This window comes from Dipodomys merriami, unplaced genomic scaffold, assembly GCF_024711535.1.
Source record: "Dipodomys merriami isolate MVZ:Mamm:240054 unplaced genomic scaffold, mDipMer1.0.p SCAF_10, whole genome shotgun sequence".
Classification (NCBI taxonomy): domain Eukaryota; kingdom Metazoa; phylum Chordata; class Mammalia; order Rodentia; family Heteromyidae; genus Dipodomys; species Dipodomys merriami.
In genome coordinates, this window is record NW_027202271.1 from 13,597,948 (window position 1) to 13,624,148 (window position 26,201).

The window sequence follows — 26,201 nt, forward strand, 5'->3', positions numbered from 1 at the left end:
ATCCTGACTACTTGGGAAACTGAGCTGAGGACTGAGGTTCAAAGCCAGTCTGAGGCAGGAAAGCCTATGAGACTCCTATCTCCAGAAATGGAAGTATAGCTCAAGTAACAGATGCTAGCCTAGAGCAAAAAAGCTCAGGAACAGCACCCAGGCCCTGAGTTCAAGCCTCAGCACTGGCACATACAAAATAAATAAATAACAGCATGGGTTTTGAAATCAAGGGAGGACCTGGATTTAAAGTCCTGTTCAGGAGCCCCTGATCAAGATCATGAATCCTGGTCATCTAGCCTTGAGTATTTTTCATGAGACAATGGGAAAACTACCACACCTTCCTAAAGCTTAAAATTTGTCCATTACAAATTATGGATTATACTTATTTCTTTTTTATAACCATTAAGTGAAGGAATCAAGAAAGAGGACTTTCCATGGTGCTTGGCATAGGAGAAGGACTCTATGTATGATTCTATGAAATGACCTACCCCAGGATTTTCATTATACTCAAGTTAGATTCTCAATACATATGTAAAATATAATCTCATAGTGATATGATATATATATATATATTATATATATATATTTATATATATATATTATAGATAAATATGAAGGCAAATAGTACAAGTTATCAATATAGGATATAATATCATTAACTTATGAAATCCAATAATCCTTGTTAGAGTAGTTACATGTAGGTCCCTTCAAAAGGAAAGACTGACACCACTGGCCACCCAGGAAATTCACTGTAAAGCTGGAACCAGAATTCAGAGAGATAGAGAATAGAGTTACTGACTAAGCTGCTTGGCTATTTGTGCAGCCCAGGGGCTGACCTGGGACAATCCCACTAAACTTTTGGGGCCACAGTTTTGTTATCTCTGAAGAGATTTGGAGAAGATTTTACCAGATTATCTCTAATATTCCTGGCTTACCTCAAATCCCTTACTTCTCTGTCTCTGAGTTCCCCAGGTTAAACCTGCGGTCTCCAAACCTGATTCTGCCACAAATCTGTTTTCATCACCCTCAACTACTTTTCTCAACAACTCTGCTATGCTCCTTGAGACATTACCTAAGAAGTTGTCCCTCCCACTGCTGAATGCCTATGCTGTCTGTGAGAATATAAAGACCTCAAATTTTACTCTCAAATGTGCATTCCTATTTAAGACTTCTCCTCTGACCTTCAGCTTTAAATATCCAACTGCCTGGGGGACATTCTGCATCCATAGGCTCTAGCAACCTTGAGTGTCTGACTAAGTACTTTTCTGGTTCTCAGGAATTTCTTCTGTGTTCCCTCAGCTGATAGTACTTCCATACCACTAATCTAGCAAGCTAGACATGTGCATGTCATCCTGAATTCCTCCCTTATCCCTCATTTCCACATACCCAAGGTCAAAACTAATCAGTCTTTAAGATTTAATCTTTTTAACTATTTATTGGCTCTTTCACATGATCTCCAGTAGCTATTTATCTATCATCATCCCACCCTCATCACACGTGACTCAACTGCTCATCTCTATTCCAATTCCCTCCTATGAGATCCATGGGACAACTCAAAACCTGACCATGCCACCCTTATGGGTATGACAGTCCCTTCTGGGTGATTTTGTCTCCAGCCTCCACTCCCAGCATCCTCTGCTGGATATATCAGTTCAACAGCATCAGCAGCTCTGTGAGGATTCTGAAACTGTATATTCTATATATTCTCTCCTTTCTTAAAATTTTATTTAAATTTTATTGTAAAGGTGATGTGCAGAGGGGTTTGCTTACCTAAGTCAGGTAATAAGTACATTTCTTTTTGAACAGAGTCATCTCTTCCATCTTCTTCCAGTTTTCTGCCTCCTGACCTTCCCCTCTACCCCCCCCCTTTTATTTTTTTTTGTCAGTTGTGGGGCTTGAACTCAGGGCCTAGGCACTGAGGCACCCTTGCCTCTTTGTGCTCAAGATTAGCAATCTATCACTTGAGCCACAGCTCCACTTCCAGTTTTTGCATGGTTAACTGGAAATAAGAGTCTTATGGGGGCCGGGCGCTGGTGGCTCACACCTGTAATCCTAGCTACTCAGGAGGCTGAGATATGAGGATCGCGGTTCAAAGCCAGCCCGGGCAGGAGAGACCGTGAGACTCCTACCTCTAATAAACCACCAGAAAACTGGAAGTGGCGCTGTAGCTCAAGTGGTAGAGCGCTCGCTTTGAGCTGAAGAGCTGAGGGGACAGCGCCCAGGCCCAGAGTTCAAGCCCCATGGCCGACAAAAAAAAAAAAAAAAAAGTCTTATGGGGCCTTTTCTTCCCCAGCTGGCTTTGAACTGCAATCCTCAGATCTCAGCCTCCTGAGTAACTAGGTTTATAGGGTGATCCACCAGCATCCAGCCTCCCTTTTATTTAAACTAGTATAGGGCTTAAACTCAGGGCCTGGTGCTATCCTTATCTTTTTCTGTTCAAGGCTGGCACTTTACTATACTTTGAGCCAAACCTCCATTTTTGGCCTATATGCTGATTATTCAGAAAGAATTTCAGACTTTTATGCCCTGATTGGCTTCAAACTGTGATCTTCAGATCTCAAGTTTCCTGAGTAGTCAAAATTACAGATGAGTCATCTTTGCCTAGCTCAAACTATAGAGTCTCTCTTGGTAAGTCTGCTCATACTGTCTTCTCTACTTGTTTGTTTTTTGGATTTGTGTGTGTGAGAGAGTACTGGAACTTGAACTCAGGGTCTAGCCCCTGTTCTGAGTTTCTTTTGTTCAAGGTTGGCACTCTGCCACTTGAGCCACAGCTCCATTTCTGCCTTTTTGGTGGTTAATTGGATTTAAGAGTCTCATAGACTTTCCTGCCTGGGTTGGCTTCAAATTGTGATCCTCAGATCTCATCCTCCTGAGTAGCTAGGATTACAGGGTGTGAGTCACCAATGCCCAGCTATCCTCTCTACTTGGGAAGCTTTCACTCCCACACTCCTGTTCAACTCCTAAGAAGCCCTCCGGCCAGCAGAGATTTCCTCCTGTAGACAGTACCCTTCAAGCTCCACCTCTCCTCTGTGTGCCCCATACACCTATATATCTACATCATTGCACTCACCCAGCTACATATTATAATTATATGTTCAATGAGCTTGTCTCTCCCTTTAGTCTGAACTCATAGGGGCAGACACTGTCTTAGTCATCTTTAACTCTCATCCACTGAACAACGCAATTCTTAACATCCAATAATACTTGCTGAGTGAAGGAATACCAGGCTGTACCAAGTAAGTTTTTGATGTCTGTGTCTTGTCCCTGTCCCTGTCACCAGGCAGGGAAGATGACATCTTAGCATTCAGAGGCCCTAGAGGAAACTAAGGGGAATCTTTGCCAGCCTTGCTGCAGAAAAAAAGCCAGAGTAAGCTTTGTGTCTGCAAGACATCAGAAACAACTGGGAGCGCTGTGACACTGTTGTGACACCACTTTGACATTTCTCTGGGCATCTCAAAATGATAAGTACTAGATAGTTTCTTTACAAAATTCTTGGAAGAAATAAACTAAGAAGCCAAAAGCCACCTAACACTTTAGCTGGCTACCTCTCAAGTCCTGAGGTTATTCTCACAACTTTCAACAAGGATTTTCTGAGAAAATGACAGATAACTGCTTTAGGAACCCACCAGGACCTGTCACCCCATAAATGCACATGAGATCTTTAATTCATCAGTACCCATGCCAGCTGTAATTAAGAAAGTCCAAAGGGAGCAATTAATGGTTGTGATTGGGACTATTAATCTGGAACTAATATCAGAAGCACTTCACAAGGGAAGTGAGTACTTCATAAGGGAAAGGAGCACCAAGCGCCCTGTTTACCAAGAGCCAGATGATAATGAATGCTTGTGTGATGCTGATTCTGCTGAGTAGCAAGTAAAAACAAAGTAACCACAACCACACAAAAAAGAAGTCTGTCCTAAGCCAGGCCCTCCTGGCAGAGGACTGTAATCCTAGCTACTCATGAGGCTGAGATATGAGGATCACAGCTAGAAGCTAGCCTGGGGAAGAAAGTCTGTGTGACTCTTATCTCCAAACAGCCAGCAAAAATCCAGAAGTGGCCCTATGGCTCAAGTGGTAGAGTGTTAGCCCTGAGCCAAAAAGCTCAGGGACAGTGCCTAGGCCCTGAGTTCAAGCCCCAGTACTGGCACCCATTCCCCACCAAGAAAAAAAAGAAAAGAAGTCTATCTTAAGTAAATGGTCCAAGCAAACTCTTGAGACAGAACTGGAAAGTGTGACTCAAGTAGTAGAACATGAGCCATGAGCAACATGACCAAGAACACAAGTTCCTAAATTCAAGCTCTGGACTGACACAAAAAAGACAAATTCTGGACACAGAATGTCTAAATAAAGATGCTCTGTCCTACCTGAGGGAAGCTAGGAGGAGGACATAGAATCAGAGGGAAACAGGGGTAAACATACAACAGAGGGGCCCATCAGCAGCACTAGACATTGATGAAAACGAGCGAAGCAACTCAAGGCAGTGATGGGAGGGAGGGAATGAGAGGGAAAGTGTAAGCTTATACTAAGCAAAAGGACAGAAATGTACATATCACTTAATGTGGAAGAAAGAGTTGTATTGTCAGAGCTCATGAAATTCACTAAAATTTTTTTTTGGTTGTGGCACTTGAACTCTGGGCCTGGGTGCCGTCACTCAGCTCTTCAGCTCAAGGCTAAAGCTCAACCACATGAGCCACAGCACCACTTCCAGATTTCTGAGCAGTTTATTGGAGATAAGAGTCTCAGGGACTTTCCTGCCCAGCCTGGCTTTGAACCATGATCCTCAGATCTCAGCCTCCTGAGTAGCTAGGATTACAGGCGTGAACCACCGGTGCCCAGCTTGTTTGTGACTTTTAAGTATCACTAGCACACAATACTGTGAAATTTGTGAAATTTATATAATCACTTACTCGCAATAAAAAATTATATTTTAAAAAAAGATGCTCTCTCCCATCTCTATTTAGATACATCTGGTCCATCCATTTTTGGGCTTCACCTAAGGCTAGCAAGCTCATATTGAGGAGAATGCAAGGACTCCAGTCTGCAAAATGAACTCACCTAACAGAAGCTCCACCAAGAGTTCAATATAGTTTCAGTGTACAGGTCTAGACCTTGATGGGTCTGTGATGGCTGTTCTAGTGGCTTTGGTAAAATCCCTTTAGCTCAGAACTCTCTTCCATGGCTGTACTAAAGAAAAATGTGCTAAAGAGCAGTCTAACAGGAGAAAAGGGTTATCCCAGCTCCTGCAGGGTCATTAAAGCAGATGAAAATGTCATGCATGACAGGGCAACACCATCAGATAGAAAAGCATAGAAACAAATATTACATGCAGTTCACTGAATTTACAATTTAAAGAGACAGAAAACCAGTCTTTACCCATTCGTATTTCTTGAATATTCTTATTCACTCCTCAATACCAGATCCTTGATTCAAGAGGCCTAATGCTCTTAGAATATTTCTATTTAATTTTTAATGAGCACTTACTATCCCACACACTATCTTATTTACCTATCATGGGGCTTGAACTCTGGGCCTTGACAATGTCCTTGAGCACTTCAGCTTAAGGCAAGCACTCTTCTTTTTGGGGGGTCCGGTCATGGGGCCTGAACTCTGGGCCTGGGTGCTGTCCCTCAGCTAGCTCAAGGCTAACGCTCTACCACTTGAGCTGCAGTGCCACTTCCAGCTTTTTTTCTTTTTGCTTATGTGGTGCTGAGGAATCAAACCCAGGGCCTCATGCATGCAAGGCAAGCGCTCTACCACTGAGCCACCTTCCCAGCCCCAAGGCAAGCACTCTACCATTTGAGCCACAGCGCCACTTCAGGTTTTCTGGGAGTTTACTGGAGATAAGAGTCTCAAGGACTTTCCTGCCTGGGCTGGCTTTGAGCCATGATCTTCAGATCTCAGCTAGATTACAGGTGTGAGCCATCGACACCCAGCATTGAGGTGCTTTATATATAGAAGTTAAGGACTGGTTCAAGGTCACAGAGCTAATAAATAGCAACTGATGTTGGATTCAAATCCAAATGTACTGAGCCCCAAAATTGTTGAAAGAGCTGGCTAAACACCTGGTGGTAGGAGGAATCTGCATATTCCCTAAAATGGTTTCCTGCATCCAGCTTCATTTCCCGACACTAACCCAGAGCACAGTGACGTCAAGAAATCTTGGGTGAATCAGGCCAACAATCCTGGAAAGACAAGCATCTATTTACAGTTAATCAGCACTATGCCAACCCTACAGGCAGTTTTGACAATTGAAGCCCAAAGAAGCAACCACAAGTTCTGACTGGGGCCCAGCTGGGGTGAGGAACCAGTCCTCAGGAGAGTCCCGCCTCTGAACCCCTCCCAGGCTGACTATGCTGACACAGAAAGACACTTCTCTAAGACATTCAAAATTCATAGAAAGTAACCCTTTGCTGAAATGGGTTGCTTACCCAGTAAGCTTAAGTCTCTAAATTTAAACTCTAGTACCACACAAAAAGTAGCCTTTCACTATCTCATCCTTCTCCTATACCTCAACCCCCCAAATGGCCCAACATTCTTTTTTTTTTAATTTTATTTGTGAACATACTGTACAAAGGGGTTACAATTACATGGGCAAGATAATGCATACATTTCTTACCAAGCATTGCAGCCTCCTCCTTTGTTTACCCTTCACCTCCCTTCCCAGCCTCCCCCCAATTCTTCCCCCCCACTCCCCCCCAATCCTTCCCCCCACTCCCCCCCACCCAATCCTTCCCCCCCACTCCCCTCCCCACCGACATTGTAAAGCTCCCAACATTCTTATTTAAAACACCACCACCATTACTCTCTAGCCCCTTAGCTCTTTTTTCTGTGAGACACTGATCACTCCTTAACATTATTTAAGATGCATATATATTTGTCTATGTTCTATAAGATCAGTGATTCACTGTAGCATCCCTCATGTCTAAAACTCAGAATACTCAATAGTTGTTAAATGAAAGGGTGATCATGCAATTAAACATTTTAAAAGTATTCCTACCCCAGAAAAGTCAATACATGAGAAGCAAAATTGAATAATGCTTACTTCCCACGAAGCCCTATCAAAACTGCTGAAGCTGGCCACTGGTGGCTCACAACTATAATCCTAGCTATTCAGGCAGCTGGGATCTGAAATCACAGTTCACAGCAAGCCAGGGCAAGAAAGTCTGTGAGACTCTTATCTCCAATTAGCCATCAGAAAACCAGAAGTGGCACTGTGGCTCAAGTGGTAGAGCGCTCATCTTGAGCTAAAGAGCTGAGGGACAGCGCCCAGGCCCAGAGTTCAAGCCCCACAACTGACAAAAAGACAAAAAACAAAAATTGTTGTTGCACTCTATTGTCTCCTCCAAATAATTCCCTGAAGCCCCCACATCTTACCCCCTGTCTCCCAAGCCCTCACTAGCCCTAGAGCAAGTACAAAAGCAGAACATGGAGCTGTGCCTGGGGAGGAGATCAGTTTCTCCTCCAGCTAAGTACAGACCAGGATTTCTGCAAATTAAAAACTCCCTCTTCAGTGAATGCACTTGTCTTTAGTTATAGGTCACACTTTTTATTTTTGTAACCAACCAGCCCACCAAATTATAGGCTCAGGCCACTGGTAGGCATGCCAAACACTGAGGCCAGGCTACCAGAGGGACTGCCCTTTCTAGCCTGGGGACAGGAGTGAGCAGAGCACCAGTCAAACCTGAAAGGAAAAAGGGCACCATCACCTTGTTGGTAGAGGCTAACAAGAAGCTGAGAAGCCAGCCCTCATTCAGGCAAGCTGATGTCCAGAAGAGATAGATTCCAGGAGTCTGCAATGGCCAAAGTGAACTCAACATTACCATGTCTAAAACTCTCACCATGCTCTTTACCAAGGCTGGCAAGGTCCCCTACAACCTGATCAATTTCTATGCCTTCTTGGCTTTCTCTCTTCAACATCCTCATCAACCAATTTGTCCTTTCAATGCACTGAATGTGTAGGTTTTCTCCTTTCCCAAGCCTTAGCACAGGTTTTCTTTCTAGAAAACTCCTCCCCAATGAAACTTCTTGATACAATACATAGTACAAAAGAAATGATGAGAAAGTAAGACAGGCTCTGTTGAGGGGGTGGGTGTATATCAGAATAAAGAGGACGAACATATATATGAAAATAGGACAACGAAGCTAGTTGAAATTATTTTAAGGGGAAGGAATAATAAGGGGGCCTGATAGTAGGTGACATCAATAGTTATATTGCATACATGTACGGAAACATAACGAAACCTCCCCTACAACTTATGTATGTTAATAAAAATCTTAATAGAAAAAAAAGTCTGCCCTCAGAAACTGTGTGTGTGCGTGCACACACAACACGTGCACTTATACTGGAACTTGAACTGAAGAGCCTCGGTGTTGTAACTTAGGTTTTTCTGCTCAAGGATGGCATTTTACCACTGGAACCACACCTCCATTTCTGGTTTTCTGGTGATTACCTGGAGATAAGAGTCTCATAGACTTTCCTACTCGGGCTGACTTTGAACTCTGATCCTCAGGTCTCAGCCTCCTAAGTATCTAGGATTACAGGAGTAAGTCACTAGTGCCCAGCTCCGCCAAATCTTTACATGTAGCTATAATGATGGGTGGGAGGCATGGATAGGTCCTGTAAGACTGGAGCTTAGAGAATATGAAAGAATCTATTACAACAAAGCAGGCAAGAACTTAGGACCAAAGTACAGGAGCAGCCTTACAGAGAAAGGAAGAGTGAGAGATACAGTAGCGTAGAGTGATACAGTAGCATAGCTGAGAGAGGGTGTTATTTGCCCCCAAGATACAGTGTATACAAATACAACAGCAAGTAGAAAACAGTATTTGCCACTGTTACAATACAATATGTACTGAGTATCTACCATGAATAAAACATGTTCAAAACGTAGTTGAGTACAAATGGCAATTCTGTACAGAAATGGAAGGACAAAAGGTGAACAGATGCAGCAGTGGTACTCACTGGACACTATGTTGAAAATAAACTGTACAACTTATGAGTGGGGACAGAAGGAAAAACTGGGAGAGAGCAAAGGAAGGGTGACTTTGTCTAAAAAGAAATATACTCATTATCTGACTTATGAAACAATAACCCCTCTGTATGTTACTTCTATAGTAACTATAAGAAAACAGGAATTTCTACATTTGGGAACTTCTATAGTTCAAGGGTAATGTGAGACCATTTCCTATCCAGTTTTTCTTAAATTATTCTGAATCTCTAACCTCTGAGGATTAAACACTTCTCATATATTTCAATCATCTGACTTGTAATGAGCAAACTCATGAATGGCCAGGGACCATTTACCAGCTAATCTCTATTCCCTGAACAAAGTCTGGGCAGCAAAGCCTCCACAGCTTATTTTAACATCAGGAAATCTTCAGACAAAATCCTCTGTGAACTGACCATCTGTCTTGAGGCGAGCTCACCTCTCTGTAACTAGGTTCCTTCATTCCAGCAAGCAGGCTAGCTCATTCCTCCTCTATAGTCCCCTCCTATCCTGCTCTGCATGGAGTAACCTCCTCCCTGCTGATCTACCCTAGTCACCTTTAAGACCTGACTTAGAGAGAACACTGCCTGATTTGTGATCCTCTATCAGGCTGATCCTCCCTACCTCACTAATCCCTTTGTGCTTACAACTATGTAGCACCTCACCATCTCAAGAGCTCACTGAGATCACATGTATAAAGTGCTCTACTATCCAGTAATTGTTAGCTATTGAAATAATTAGCTAAGGAACAATAATCTGGAGAAAATTTTATCTACAGGGGTCAGGGCTGCTGAGGTGGCTTTGTAAAGCAAACGTGAAAGCCAAAACTCAGACTTGTTCCCTCTGCTAGTTAACAATGTTCTGTCTCTGCTAAAGCTGTAAGTGTAGCTTTTGCTAGCCTAGAAATGAAAGAAGCTAAAAATATACAACCTTCCTATGTTTTGGGAACCAGAATCATAACAAACCTTAAGAACTAGAAATACAGGGCTGGGAAGGTGGGTTAGTGGTAGAATGTTTGCCTTGCATGCATGAGGCCCTGGGTTCGATTCCTCAGCACCACATAAGCAGAAAAAAATGGAAGTGGCGCACTAGCTCAAGTGGTAGAATGCTAGCCTTGAGCTCAAGAGCTGAGGGGCAGCGTCCAGGCCCAGAGTTCAAGCCCCATAACTGACAAAAAAAAAAGGGGGGGATTAAAAATATATTGTGAGTAGGGATGGGAGAGAAAAACAGGGAGAGAGGGAAGGGGTGACGTCCAAAAAGAAAAGTACTAATTACCTTACTTATGTAACGGTAATCCCTCTGTATATCACCTTTATAATAACAATTTTAAATTTTTTTTTAAAGAATTGGAAGTCAGACACTAATGGCTCACACCTGTAAATTCTAGCTACTCAAGAGGCTGAGATCTGAGGATCACAGTTCAAATCCAGCCTGGACATGAAAGTCCATGAAACTCATCTCTAATAAACCACCAGAAAACTGAAGTTGTGCTGTGGCTCAAGTGGTAGAACACCAGCCTTGAGCTGAAGAGCTCAGGGACAGTTCCCTGGCCCAGAGTTCAAGTCCTGCAACCAAACAACAACAAAAAAGAATTAGAAATACAGCCTCAAGGCAGTGAAGTGTTTTCCTGGATGCTTTCCTCTCTGAAAACTAGCTTCAAGCTCTATAGAAGGCAGGGAAATAGGCTAGTTAGCTACTGACCATATTGGTATTCTCTCATACTCTTCTTTTAGCTCAGTGCAGAGTAAAAGAGAGAAGCTTTCTTTTTATTTTGCATTAGAAAGGTGAGTCTATACCATTCTACTTTTATTCCTTCTTTCCCCTTAAAAGAATACATAATACTATTATTAAAAACATTCCAGGAAATGGTACTGTAGCTTAAGTGGTAGAGCACTAGCCTTGAGCTGAAGAGCTGAGGGCCAGCGCTCAGGCCCAGAGTTCAAGCCCCACAACCAACAACAATAACAACAAGGACAGTGCCCAGGCCCTGAGTTTAAGTTCTGGGACTAGTGTAAAAATAAATAGTCCCAAAATCTGAATTTTGCTTCAAAAATTTAATGCTCTGAACAGTCAAAAAAGATATTGACTTTTTTTGGGGGGGTAAGTAGAAAACAAGAAAATTTAAGCACAGATGAAACTGCTAGAAGACGTGGATCTTCCCAGTCACCTCAGAATTACCACTGAAAATGAACTACCTGTAGGAGAGGGTCTTTGCTTCAGGCTAAGTAGTAACTCCAAACAGAGGATAAGACCTAACCTCTGACCCTTACTACTAGAGGCCAACGGTTCTCCAGGAGTTGTCAAAACATTCTAGCTGGAAGTAACTGAGGTCAGAGGGCTAGGACAGTAGCTTAAAGGAACAGACTCCACCACAAAAGGTCCTTCATCAATGTGAAATCAAAGTGTGAGGGGACTATCTTTTGCTGAATGGGAATCAGCGAAGTTTCAACAAGCTCTCTTTGTTGGAACCAATAACAAAGGCATCATTTTGTCTATACTGATAACCAGAGTTCCTTCTACTCAGATTCAGAGAACTGTTAACATAGGCAAGCTCTCACCAGAGTCCCCTCACCCTATCTTTTCTTAGTCTTTCAGTCTCAAAACTAAGACTTCCCAAGTAGATGCAAGAATAGGCCTAAAGCCGCTTGAAATACGACGTGTGCACATATACAGGGGGAAGCTACAAGTTTGATCCAATTTAAAAGTGACCAGGGCTGGGAAGGTGGCTCAGTGGTAGAGCGCTTGCCTTGCATGCATGAAGCCCTGGGTTCGATTCTCAGCACCACATAAGCAGAAAAAGCCGGAAGTGGCGCTGTGGCTCAAGTGGCAGAGAGCTAGCCTTGAGCTGAAGACCTGAGGGACAGCACCCAGAGTTCAGGCCCCACAACCAGCAAAAAAAAAAGTGATCTGTTATCCAAAAGATACAGAAGCATTTTCAAATGATCTTGCAAACAGGGAGGAGAGGCAGCGAAAGCCAGTGAAAGAAGGAGTGATTCTGATCAAGTTACCTTATATGCATATGAGAACATGTCAAAATGAAATCTCCTTGTACTAATATATTGGGGGGGGTAGATCTTGCAAACATAATTCCAGCTTAAAAAAGCTTTTGCACTGGCCTGAAGGACTAACCAAGAGGTGGGTATATTCTATAAATCCCAAACTGCTTTGATGAGTTATAGGATAGAGTGCACAATACCAAAAGCATTAGGCACTAACCCTCAGGCAGAGATAATAAAAAGATATATCTTTCTGAAGTATAACAGAAAATAGGGAGATCAAGAAAGCCCACAAATTATGCTTTACCTTCACTTTTGCATCCACAGATAAATAAAAGCAACTTTTGCCAGGTGCCAGTAGCTCATGCCTGTAATCCTAGTTACTCAGGAGGCTGAGATCTGAAGATTTCAGTTCAAAGCCAGCCAGAGGAAGGACTCTTATCTCCAATTACCAACCAAAAAAAAAAAAGCTGGAAGTGGAGCTGTGGCTCAAGTGATAGAGCACTAGCTTTGAGCAAAAAAAGGTCAGGGACAGCACTTAAACCTAGAGTTCAAGCCCCAGGACTGGCACTAAAAAACAAACAATGTAACTCTCCACTTGGATGCTATGTTTATTTGTTTTTCTTTCCTGCCTCCCCCCCCCCCCCACACAGTTTCAATTGTAGCCCAGGCTGATCTGGCCTTAAATTCCGGATCTTCCTGCTTTAGCCTCCTAAGTACTAGGACCAAAAAAGGTGTTCTATCAATTCTACCTGGATACTTCCTCATTGTGTGGGACTCTTACTCTGTAAGATGTTTAACATCCTTGGCCCACAGGCACTAAGCATAGCACTATGGTTGGTGTGATAACCAAACAACTCTTACTTGTTCCCCAAACCCCTTCCGGGACAATATCTCATTTAAAAACCCATTTAACTATAGTAACATAAGTCATATGTATGTATCACCTTGTCTGTCTATCTGTCTGTGTCTATACACATACCAAAGTCTTTTCACTATGTTGTCTCCTTTAACCTCAAGACTCTATGGAATAGGCATTTATCCCACCCACATTATAAAGAATGAAAGTGCCTCAGAAAAGTTACAGGATTTGCCCACAGTCGTTCAGTTAAAAAACAGATTACAAACTGGATCTGAACCCAAGCCTCTGATTCTAAAGCCAATACAGTCTTTTAAAACCAAGTCAGAGCCAGCAAATCTCAACCCTGCTACTTCTTCCCAGAACAGTTTTTGTGTTTTTAGGATTTTTTTAATGGTTTCATGGGAAACTTTTAGGCAATCTAGTGACTAGCTCTCCAGCTCCCTGCAAGGAAAGCTGGTAATAAACAAACAAACAAACAAAAAAATAGAACAGAGGACTGGGAATGTGGCTTAGTGGTAGAGTCTTTGTCTGGATTCCATTCCTCAGTATCACATACATAGAAAAGCCAGAAGTGATACTGTGACTCAAGTGGTAGAGTGCTAGCCTTGAGCAAAAAGAAGCTCAGGGACAGCGCCCAGGCCCTAAGTTCAAGCCCCAGGACTGGCAAAAAACAAAAACAGCAGAAACTGTGCTATAAACTAAGCAGTTCTTAAAACAGAGCAACCATCTCTTAAAGTGCCCAAACCCCAGGCTCACACCAGCTCTTACTTAGAGAGAGACTGGATAATTGGAAAAGGATGTAATATTTTCCATTCTAGATCTAAGCAGAGATTGAGCAAGTTGGGAACGAAAAAAGCACCTACTGGGTATATGGGACCAATGGCTAGACTCCCATTGCACAGCAACTCCATCCCTGCCATAACCCTGGGTTATGAGGGAGGAGAAGAGGATAAGAATTGGACCATCACCTGTATACAACAGCCTAACCCCTCCCTCTACAAGCAACACCTATCATGTAAATAATTCTAGTAGTCCTTCATAGTTTGGGACACTATTTAGAATATCTCTCAATGATCTCAAAGTATTTTAGAAACTAATAAAAGTTACATATTAATAAAGTTAGGAGTATAAGAGACTGCCTATAAAAATAAAAATCTCTCCACGTCTCTCACCTATCCAACACACAAACTCCCAATCTATGTCTTTGCTGGGAGGTGAAGGAAAAGTTAAAGAATGTGGAAGAGGCTGGGAATGTGGCTTAGTGGTAGAGTGCCTGCCTAGCACACATGAAGCCCTGGGTTCAATACCTCAGTACCACATATAAAACACCAGAAGTGGTGTGGTCTACTGGTGGCTCATGCCTGTAAACCTATTCAGGAGGCTGAAATCTGAGGATTATATAGTTTAAAGTCAGCCCAGGCAGGAAAGGCCATGAGACTCTAATCTCCAATGAACAAAAGCTGGAAATGATGCTGTGTCTCAAGTGGTAGAATGCTAGTCTTGAGCACAAAAGCTCAAGGGACAGGGGGCTGGGAAGGTGGCTCAGTGGTAGAGTGCTTGCCTTGCATGCATGAGGCCCTGGGTTCAATTCCTCAGCACCACATAAGCAGAAAAAGCCGAAGTGGCACTATGGCTCTAGTGATAGAGTGCTAGCCTTAAGCTGAAGAGCTGAGGGACAGCGCCCAGGCCCTGACTTCAGGCCCTATGACCAGCAAAAAAAAACTCAAGGGACAAAGGACAGACCCAGAGTTCAAGCCCCAGGACTGACACCAAAGCAGGGGAGGGCAGGGAAAGCAGAAAGAAGTGTGGCAGGTAAAGACAAACGTGTCTAGACAGAGAGGTAGCTTCAGATCTCAGTACCTTTATTAGGGGACTCACTTCCTATGGAAGGAAAACACAATAAAAAGTAAAAGATTTAGCTTTGCCAAGGTAGGCAGGGATAGGAAGTAAAAACTCAGGGATTCTAGCTGCAGAGCTAAGCTCTATCATGGAATCTCTTCTCTTCTTCATAGACTACCACCTTAAAAATCCTCAATTCCCTTCAGTGGCTATTCAGAGGAGTCCTGAAGTACCCAGTGAGGAGCAGGAGACAGGAGGTAATGTGACAACAGCACATTCTCTTATCTTTAAAGAAAAAGGTCCTTCCTCTAAAGTCATTTCTGAACTGGAATGAACCCTGGCCTTTCCTTGGCACTGCTACAGCTCAGCTCAGACTTTGGAGAAATGTTTCCCCAGAACAGAGGTGACCACCCTGGCACACTAGATAGCATGCTGACGTCAGGCAACCGGCGCTGCTACACCCCAGGCTCACTACAGACAGCTCTGGAGTATTTTTGGTTTGGACCAAAGAACCAGGCTCGCCTAGGCAACTTCAGGAGCAGAGGAGGATCTGTGGTCATATTTCCTCTCTACCTTGGCTTCTTTTTTCACCTCACTGAAGATCAGTTATTTCCACCATAACCAGTTCCTGTTTCTCACCAGATGTAGCAGTTGTTTCCCCAGAGACAGAGTTATGAAGCATTATGACTACCACCTGGACTGTTCTAGCTGCAGAACATAGGCCCAACAAGTCTCCAGCCAAAGGTTTTTTTCATCCCAGATAAGGTAGCTAGAAGAAGAATGTTAAGAGGCAGGAAGCAATTCCACAAACTCCACAGTGGACATACTAGTGTTGATTTTAGTATTTTATTTGTGTGTGTGTCCCCTGGGATATGAACTCAGGGACTGAGCATTGTCCCTAAATACCTTTGCTCAAGCCTAGCACTATACCAATTGAGCCACAATTCTATTTCCAGCTTTTGGTGGTTAACTGGAGAGTTAAGGACTTTCAAGAGTTTCAAGGACTTTCCTGCCCAGGCTAATTTTGAACTGCAACCTCAGATCTTTGCCTCCTAAGTAGCTAGGATAATAGGCATGAGCCAGTGGTACTCAGCAATGTTAGTATTTTATTTTTTATTTTTATTTTTTGTTAAATTAAAGGTGATATATAGAGGGGTTACAGTACATAAGTTATGTAATGACCAATGTCAAGTATTTTATTCTTATAAAATATTTATAAAAATAGAATATTTAGCCAAGAGCTGGGAAGGTAGCTTAGTGGTAGAGTGCTTGCCTAGCATGCATGAAGCCCTGGGTTTGATTCCTCAGTACCACATACACAGAAAAATCCAGAAGGCCACTGTGGCTCAAGTGGTAGAATGCTAGGCTTGAGCAAAAGAGCTCAGAGACAGTGCTCAGACCCTCAGTTCAAGCCCCAGGACTAGCAAAAAAATAAATACACACACACAAACACGTATATATTTAGCCGGGTGCCAGTGGTGTGCGCACACACACACACACACACACACACACACACACACACACACACACACACACACACACACACACACACACACACACACACACACACACACACACGTATATATTTAGCCGGGTGCCAGTGGCTCATGCCTGTAATCCTAGCTACTCAGGAAGCTGAGATCTGAGGATTGAAGTTCAAAGCCAGCCCGGGCAGGAAAGTCAGTGAAACTCTTTATCTCCAATAAACCACCAGAAAACTGGAACTGGCGCTATGGCTCAAGTGGTAGAACGCTAGCCTTGAGCTGAAGAGCTGAGGGACTGTCCAGGCCCAGAGTTCAAGTCCCACAACCAAAAAAAAAAAAAAAAGAATATTTGTTCATATGTGAAAAATGTTGTAATGTTCAAAGTGTGGGGAAAATATGTTACAAAGATACATAAATATATAATAAATCCCCAACAGAGAATAAAGAACACAAACAAAAGATGGCCTAAATACATGATAAAATGCTCAGAAAAAATGCAAAATAAAACAAAATAATCTAGGGGAAAGGTCTTATATAACAAGGTTAGCTGGGCACTGGTAGTTCACACCTGTAACCCTAGCTACTCAGAAGGCTGAGATCTGATGATCTTGATTCAAAGCCACCCTGGGCAGGAAAGTCTCTGAGACTCTTATCTCCAATAAACCACTCAGAAAACTGAAGTGGCACTGTGGTTCCAGTGGTAGAGCACTAGCCTTGAGCTGAGGAGCTCTGGACAGTGCCCTGGCCCAGAGTTCAAGTCCCACAACCAACAAAGAAAAAGAAAACAAGGTTAGTGGCCACTGGCCTGGAATTCATGATCCTAATGTCTCAGCTTCCTTAGTGCTGGAATTATAGTCATGCACTACCATATTTAGCTTGAAACTTACCATTTCTTTTTTTTTTTTTTTTTGGTCCGGTCATGGGGCCTGAACTCTGGGCCTGGGTACTGTCCCTCAGCTCTTCAGCTCAAGGCTAGCGCTCTACCACTTCAGCCACAGCGCCACTTCTGGCTTTTTTTCTTTTTGCTTATGTGGTGCTGGGGAATCGAACCCAGGGCCTCACGCTTGCAAGGCAAGTGCTCTACCACTGAGCCACCTTCCCAGCCCGAAACTTACCATTTCTTATTAATCAGATTAGTGAAGTGTATGAGTGTGTGTGTGTGTGTGTGTGTGTGTGTGTCTGTGTCTGTGTCTGTGTCTGTGTGTTGGTCCTGGGGCTTGAACTCAGGATCTGGATACTGTCCCTGAGCTCTTTTGCTTAAGACTAGCACTCTTGCCACTAGAGCCACAGTTCCATTCACAGCATTTTAGTTGTTGATCAGAGGTAACAATCTCACTAGGGCCAAGTACTAGAGGCTCAAGCCTTTAATCTTATCTAGTCAGGAGACTGAGATCTGAGGATCTTGGTTTAAAGCCAAGGGTAGTCCAAGAGACTCATCTCTGATGAACTTTCAAAAAGTCAGAAGTGGAGCTGTGATTCAAGTGATAGAGTGCTAGCCTTAAGCAAAAAGCTCAGAGATAGCACCTAGTCTCTAGATTCAAGCCGCATGACTGGCACCAAAAAAAAAACCAAAAGAGTGTCTCATGGGCTTCCCTGCCCAGACTAGTTTCAAACCATGATCTTCAGAGCTCAGCTCTCAAGTAGGTAGTATTACAGGGGTGAGGCATCAACACCTGACAGCAAAGGTTTTTAAAAAGTTAAACCATCTAGAAACAGCTGAGGAGGCAGAGCACCTGCCCAGCAAGTATTAGGCCTTAGGTCTGATACCTGAATCGGGAAGGGGAATGAGGACAAGGAATCTAATTTATCAGTAGAAAGGATAACTGACAAAAGGTATATGTCTCAAAGGTTTTTAAAAAGTACATATATATGTATATGGGGGGGCGGTAACAAGTTAGACAAGAAATGTAATCACTACCTTACTTATATAAACATAACCCCTCTGCACACCTTGACCATAAAAAATTTTTTTTTTAATTCTAAAAAGAATGTATATGTAAGCCGGGCATCGGTGGCTCTCGCCTGTAATCCTAACTACTTAGGAGGCTGAGATCTGAGCATCTCGGTTCAAAACCAGCCAGGACAGGAAAGACTGTGAGACTCCTATCTCCAATAAACCACCAGCAAACCGGAAGTGGTGCTATAGCTCAAGTGGTAGAGCACTCGCCTTGAGCTGAAGAGTTGAGGGGCAGTGCTCAGGCCCAGAGTTGAAGCCCCATGACCTACAAAAAAAAAAAAAAGAATGTAGATGTGTGTGTGTGTGTGTGTGTGTGTGTGTGCGCGCGCGCGCGCGCACGCGCGCGCACGTGCGTATCTTTTGACCCATTTCTAGCAATCTAAAGCAATAATGAGATGAATGCAAATACTTATGCCAAAAATATTCATCATGTTATTTAAAACAAAAACACCAGAGAGATTTAATAGAAAGAAAGAAGAAAGAAAAAGAGAGAGAGAGAAAGAGAGAGGAGGGAGGGAGGTTGGGAGGGAGGTTAGGAGGGAGGGAGGGAGGGAGGGAAAGAAAAGAAAGTAAGCAAACATGCCAGGCCCTGGTAGCTCACACCTATAATCTCAGCTACTCAGGAGGCTGAGATCTGAGGATCATAGTTCAAGGCTAGTGAGCAAGAAAGTCCATGAGACTCTTAGCTCCAATTAACCACCAAAAAAACAGAAGTAGAGCTGTGGCTCAAAGAGGTAGACAGCTAGCCTTGAGCAAAGAACCAAGGGACAATACCCAGGCCCCTAGTTCAAGCCCCACGACAGACCAAAAAAAAGCAGGGGGCAAGATAATGCAGTAATAAAACATACTTCATGGAGTACTATGTAACCATACTCATGCTACTGAAGAACATTCAGACAAATAAGAAAAACACTTAAAATTGTAAAGAGAGGCTGGGTATTAATGGCTCACACCTGTGAAAGTCTGTGAGCCTCATCTCTAACCACCAGAAACTCAGAAGTGGAGTTGTGGCTCAAGTGTTAGAGGCCAGCCTTGAGCAAAATAGCTCAGGAACAGTACCTAAGTCCTGAATTGAAGCCCCAAAACTGGCGCACACACATAATCATTCTCATTCTCATTCTCACTCTCACTCTCATTCTCTCTCTCTCTCCCCCTCCTCCCACCCCCATGTGGACTCTCTCTCTCTCTCTCTCTCTCTCTCTCACACACACACACACACAGTAAAGAAAACCTGTTTCCAAAACTGTTAAATTTTTATTACTTCAATAATGAGAAGAAATAGTATCAATCCTCTTCTTTGAGGACATTCACACTTGTTTGTTTTTCAAAAGACCATTTGGAAATATGGTAGTTAGAATCTCCAAAATAATTTATGCCCTTTAATCTAACAAGTTCAGTTTTAGGTTCCTAGCCTAAGGAAAACTCTAAATATTAAAAAGGTTTTGTACATCAAGATGTTCAACACAGCATTATTTATGATGGCAAACAGAAGCAAACAGCCTAATGTTGAATTGTCAGAGTATGGTTGAGCAAGCAATGGTACATTCACTTTTAAAAATGTACAATTACTAGCATAAGAAAACTAATGAAATAAGCACCAAAAAGGGAAAAGTTGATAAAATTATACATACTGAATATCAACATTGTATATAACTATATAACTATAAAAAACCATGAAAAGAGGGGCTGGGAAGGTGGCTCAGTGCTAGAGTGCTTGCCTTGCATGCATGAGGCCCTGGGTTCAATTCCTCAGCACCACATAAGTAGAAAAAGCCAGAAGTGGTGCTGTGGCTCAAGTGGTAGGGCACTAGCATTGAGCTGAAGAGCTGAGGGACAGCGCCCAGGCCCAGAGTTCAGGCTCCACAAAAAAAAAAAAAAAAGAAAAAAAAGGAAGAAAAAGAAAAAGAAAAAGATGAAAAGATTTAAAGTGCACTGGCTACATTTGGTCAACATTGTTATTGCTTTTCTGTATGTAAATCTTCAATCTCTTCTTTGTGAATTGTTCTTTCTTTTTTTGGCACACACTCACACACACACACACACACACACACACACGCATGCACACGCACGCATACACACACTGGGGCTTGAACACACACACACACACACACACACACACACACACACACACACACGGGCTTGAACTCAGAGCCTGGCCACTGTCCTTTAGCTTTTTTTTTTTTTTGGTCGGCCGTGGGGCTTGAACTCTGGGCCTGGGCGCTATCCCTCAGCTCTTCAGCTCAAGGCGATCGCTCTACCACTTGAGCTACAGCGCCACTTCCGGTTTTCTGGTGGTTTATTGGAGATAGGAGTCTCACGGTCGTCTCTCCTGCCCGGGCTGGCTTTGAACCGCGATCCTCAGATCTCAGCCTCCTGAGTAGCTAGGATTACAGGCGTGAGCCATGTCCTTTAGCTTTTTAAGGCTGGTACTCCACCCCTTGTGCCACTGCTCGATTTCTGGCTTTTTGGTCGTCAACTGGAGATAGATGCAAAGACTTTTCTGCCTGAGCTGGCTCTGAACTACCATCCTCAGACCTCAGCTGACTGAATAGCTAGGGATTACAGGTATGAGCCTAGTTGTCTTGTATTTTCTTTAGAGATTAAGAATTACACTAAAAGAGAAGGGAAGGTGGAGCCAAATCTCTCTCTCTGGATAATGAGAACATTCCCAAATGACAAAGAATCCATTCCATTTTATCCCTATATACACCTTCCCAGAGTAAGGCTCAATTACTGGAAGGTCAATGGAATGAAGGTCCTCTCTGTGGTCTGGGGTCTTCTCAGTGGAGTCTCTGAACAAGGAGGTTTCTCTGACCAGCTGTTCCCCAGGGCTCTTTCCCTCCCCCAAGATCTATTCCAGCCTGAACTAATTCACCACAATCCCAGGGCTGAGGAAAAAAATTCCACCATAGCCATTTGGAACCTGATATTTAGTCCAAGTTTTTCCCAGCCCCTTTCTGTGTCAAAGGAGGCTCCTCAAAGCCTCTCAGATAGCTAGCACCCAGCCCAGCTAAGCCACTACACTTATGGCAAGGCCCAAATTGTCAGTCATCACCAGAGAAATGTGAGGAGTGGCTACAATAGGGACAATGCTGTCACCCAGCCCCATCCTCTTGCCTGAGAACCTCCTCCTAAATGAAAATCAGGGTGTTTTCTGGAATGAGGTCTTTTAGAATCAGTTTCATTAATAAGTTAGCACACACTGAAGGCAGACTGCTGTCCTTCAAAGCCCTTAAGAGTCCTCTACCACCCTTCTTTACCTAAGGAAAGTCAAGCACTGGCCAGAATATAAACGTTTAAGCACCGGAGTTTGGGTTTAATCTAGTTGGGACCAAGACACTGACACAGACTAAACATTATCTTTCATTCTAGTACTATCAAAGTAGAACTCCAATAAACTCCCACTTTCTCAATACTCAGTAAAATGGGAACTGCTATTCAGACAGGGAGGCAAAGAAGGATCTTGAAAGTATTATAACACAAGCCGGGCGCTGGTGGCTCACGCCTGTAATCTTAGCTACTCAGGAGGCTGAGATCTGAGGATCAGGGTTCAGAGCCAGCCGGGGCAGGAAAGTCCGTGAGACTCTTATTTCCAATAAACCACTCGAAAACCAGAAGTGGCACTGTGGCTCAAGCGGTAGAGTGCTCGCCTTGAGCTGAAGAGCTGAGGGACAGCGCTCAAGCCCAGAGTTCAAGTCCCACAACGGACAAAAAAAAAAAAAAAAAAGCAAGAATGAATGAATTATAACACAACAATTTTAACCACTATACGGGGCACATCTAAAAGAACCAATCAGGAACCTCAGCTGCCACTAGGAATAAGTATCCTAGCATATTTATGATCCATTTACAGCACCACCAGTCAGGAAACTCTGGTTTAAGGCATTGGGCTAGGTTAGGGAGTACTGTGATCAATATCCTGAACAAATCACTTCAGGCCTCAGGCCTCAGGCCTCAAGCTTTCAATCTCTGCTTACAAGTCCTGGGTCAGATCATGTGTCTATACCACAATGCCTGGAGCCTGTGGTCTTGACTCAGCACTGATACAACTTCCCCAGCCAGGGTGCTTTACATGGGGGTTTCCATAGATACACTGGGGCAGGGGATACTTTCTATCTAACAACACCAGGCATATCCTGAGATTGAGTATCTACAGCATGGGTAACTAGCTTCATCAGATTTCTATACCTAAAACTCCTTTTGGGGGGATAAAAGTAATCTCAGATCTGAGTCACTGTTGCGATATAAACTTCAAAATTAGCATTTACTAGCTGCTAAATATCATTAAATCCATACAACAATCTCAAGTGACAATTGTGTATGTGTGTGTGAGAGGGGGGGAGTGTGCGTGTGCGCATGCACACGCACGTGCCAAACTTGGGGCTTGAACTCATGATCTGGGTGCTGTCACTTAGCTTTTTTGCTCAAGGTTTGTGCTCTACCACTTGAGCCACAGCTCCACTTCTGGCTTTTTTGGTAGCTAATGAAGGGTCTCATGGATGTTCCTGTTCAGGCTAGGTTCAAATCATGATCCTCAGATCTCAGACTCCTGAGTAGTCAGGAATATAGGCATGAATCACTGGTGTCCAGTGACAAATGTTTTTATTACCCCTCTTTATAAGAGAAAAGTAGGACTCAAATGGGTTAACTAGTAACTTGTTTAAGATAAAATGCTTTGTTCTTTTTTCAAGTCTGAGACAAGTACCTGGCACTTTTGCTCCCTGGCTAACACTCTACCAACTGAACCATGCTGCCAACCGCTCAAATGCTTTACTAAGGGGAAACTGTGCAGGAGGCAGTATTTGAATCCACATTGACTTGACAGTCCTGCTTAACCAGGACACTAGTAAATCACTGCAACCAACCCCCTACTCCTGCCAAAGTATTTGCCTAAACCCAACCAATTATAGCTGGCAAACTAAGAAAAAGATAAGAAAAATGCAGCTTGCCTGTTTATCACCAAGAAAAGAAGTTACTACACTAAGTACCTACTGAGTGCCAAGTATATTATATGCAATTAGTTCTCACAATCTCATGAGAGCAAGAATTATTGGCCCCATTTTATAGATGGGGGGGGGGAACTAGGCTCAAAAAAGACAAGCTGCCAACCCAGAGTCCTTGCTTTTGCTTCTGACTGCTCAAGAAACACCATGTGCTTGACTGTGGGTCAAACACCTAACTCACCATCTATTCCCAAAGGATAGTACAAAGGGTACCTTTCAGAAGCTGTAGAAACATCTTTAAGGGATCCCAGAGAACAGTTCAATTCCCCATGAAAACATAAGTTTTCTGTTAGAAAACTGAGGTTAAACTGGGTTCCAATGGCTCACACCTGTAATCCTAGCTACTCAGGAGGCTGGGATCTGAGGATCACAGTTTGAAGCCAGCTGGAGCAGGAAAGTCTGTGAGACTTTTGCTCCAAATAATCAGCAAAAAGGTGACCAAGGTCAGAGCCTGGGCCCAGAATTCAAGCCCTACGACCGTCCCCCACACCCCCCCAAAAATTAGGTTAAATTCTTTCCTTTCCTGAAACAACTAGCCTTAGCCTGCCTGCCCTGTTCTGTTCCAATCCTCAATCATCAGCAGCAGCTCAGGGATACAGATACAAAATCAAAACAAAAGCATGAGGAAACAAATCAAAACTTTATACAGAAGGATTTCAAGTGGGTGGTCCAGTCCCCTGGTTGACCTGAGAATCTCTGAGTGCTATGGTTAGTAACCACCATACCCAGTACAGTTTGTGAATATTAATCCACCAATTTGCTAAACAAACAAGCAAGCAGAGCTCCAAAAGAAGACATGATGGATTCTGGTCCTGAGTTCTCACAAAGGCCTATCAGTCCTGACCTCAGGAAGCCTCCCATCTAATCTATCTCAGACCAGCCCTTTCTCTCTAATTTTATAGCTAACTGGTATCAGCTTACTGGGGGGTTTCCACATCTCTACTGGAGTGCAGATTCTCTCCTATTCTTCCCCCCAACAGTCAAGCTCTTGTTCTCAAGGGCACTAAGTCCCAGTCTCTTCTCAGCTTCTAAGATGGTCATAGTACATTAGTAATCACTGACTCACTCCATCCCTCAGATGAGGCTGGAGGAAACACAGAGGATCACAGGATGTGTGGTCCAGATCCCTTTGGCCCTTTTCAGAGCTGGCAGGCAGAGAGGTGCCAGTGACACCGTTTCCCCTTGGAACATCTTCTTGGAACGTGGTGGACCCTCTCTGAGTTGGCTCTGATGCCAGTGGGCTGATGTCAGGCTCTCCACTATGGGAGAGGCTAGGATCTCTAGACAGCTCCACTGCTGCCAACAGATCTAATCTCTCTCTTCCAAGGCAGATGAAATCCAATAAGGCTGCTAAGTCTACAACTTATTCCTCCTCACAGGCAAAGGCAGCACTTCAGGCCATACCAACAATAATGCCAGAATTATTACTGCTTCTTAAGGGTTCTTTGGGAAACTGAGAACTATTTTCCCAAGTTTCTCAAAGATTTATTTGTATTCACAAATGTTTCTTTCTCCAAAACTTCATGCTTAAAGCTTCAACAGATACTCCAACTCCATGACCAGCTCATAACCACTGACTTGAATGTCTAATTCCCACAGCAAAGGTGAATTCCCAAAGTCAGTTATAAAATCTCATCCATAAAGACCATTTTGGAGCTTACAGAAAGACTACAAAGAAACACAGGCAACGCAACACAAACTAGTCAGTAGAGCTTAACATGAAAAAAAAAAGGGGGGGAGGGATGGTTTGTGTATTGTTTCAATTGGGGGGAAAAAAAAAACCTGGTGAAATGGCTTATCCACATGTTCAGCCTTTTAGACAAATCCACTATAACTTTACAGGATGCCTGCAGGCCGTTCTGAAAATAAGTAGAATGGCATCAGTCTTTATTCCACCCCCTACCAGTGCTGCCAAACCCCCTCCTCCCCCCGTTCTTCTGCTTCCCCCCCAAACATCTGGGCTGGGCTGGGCTGGGCGCGGGACCCACTCACTCCCTGGGAAGCCTCCATGTTAACCGAGGAAAGAAGTCAGGCTGTAGGGCGAGCCAGCCTCAGCTTCTGAATTCGTCCCACCAGCGAGAATCGGGAATAGAATTCTCGGCCCCGGGAGACGGGCCGGGGAAGGGGGGGATTAGAGAGAAATGAAGGCAGCAGGAGGAGGGAAGGGAGGGAGGGAGGGAGGGGAGTCTGGCTCCTGGGGTGGTCCGGGATTGGGGACCCCTGTTTTGTTTCCTAAATACTCCATAGTTCGTTCAGGCGCTGGTCCCTATGTCCCCGACGGGGCTGTCCCAGGACGGAGGCCAGCGGCTGCTCAGAGGTTCCCGGGAAAAGTCGTTTTCGGAGGCCGGGTCTGTCGGGGGGCCTTGGCTGAAGGGGTGGGAGGGACGAGGCCCGGGACAAAAGTTCCACCCGGGGAGTGGGAGAGCAGGGGGGGGGACGGTGGGGAGGGAGGGGAGAGGCTGGGCTCGGGTCTTACCAGCACCAGGGCAAACCTCTCCTCCAGCTCACAGGGCTCTGGCATCGGCATCTTGCCGGGCGGCAGCAGCAGCGGGACGGAGGGCGGCTCTCCCGGGCCCCCCTCGGCACTCTCCAGGTTGCCCATGGCGGCGGGGCCCCCCTCTGGGGAGGGGGGCCTTAGCCCCCCACTTCCACACGCGGGAAAGGGGCCTCGGGCTCAGCGGGTTGGACCTGGCTCCTCCCTCCGCGCCGACTCTTCCAGTCCTGACTGCGCTGCCCCTTCTAGGGGCGCCGGGAACCCCTCAGGAGTCCCACAGGCGGCAGGCGCGCGGGGAGGGCGAAGGCGGCACAGCAGACAGCGGCACCGCAGCGTCGGGGACAACGGCGGCCGGCTCTGGCTCCCAACCGCTGCCTCGCCGCTCCCGGCGCGCCGCCCCGGCGCGGTCCCTCCCCGCCTCCGCCCCCCCCCCCCACGCTCTCACTTCCCCCTCCCTTCCCCCCCTGCCTCGCTTCCTCCCACCCACTCCCCGCCGGGACTCTGGCTGCCCCGCTAGCGAGCGCCGACTGCAGCCCGCGAGACGCGCGCCTGGTTCGTGCAGGCCACGCCCTCCACCTACGGGCTTTC

General features: G+C 44.5%; 1 protein-coding gene across 6 annotated transcripts in view; it reads right to left on the reverse strand.

Annotated features, from left to right (window-relative positions):
* Fmnl3 (formin like 3) overlaps positions 1 to 25,983 on the reverse strand; it is a 71,029-nt gene extending 45,046 nt beyond the window's left edge. For 5 of the 6 annotated variants that reach the window (XM_070040596.1, XM_070040559.1, XM_070040588.1 and 2 more), the window contains exon 1: positions 25,596 to 25,983. In XM_070040596.1, coding sequence (XP_069896697.1) covers positions 25,596 to 25,721 — 126 coding nt within the window. In that variant the 5' untranslated portion in view covers positions 25,722 to 25,983. Of the gene's footprint in view, positions 1 to 6,053; positions 6,152 to 25,595 lie in introns of those variants that run through there. The other variant, XM_070040578.1, reaches the window with a different exon arrangement.
* Positions 25,984 to 26,201: the final 218 nt, after the last annotated feature.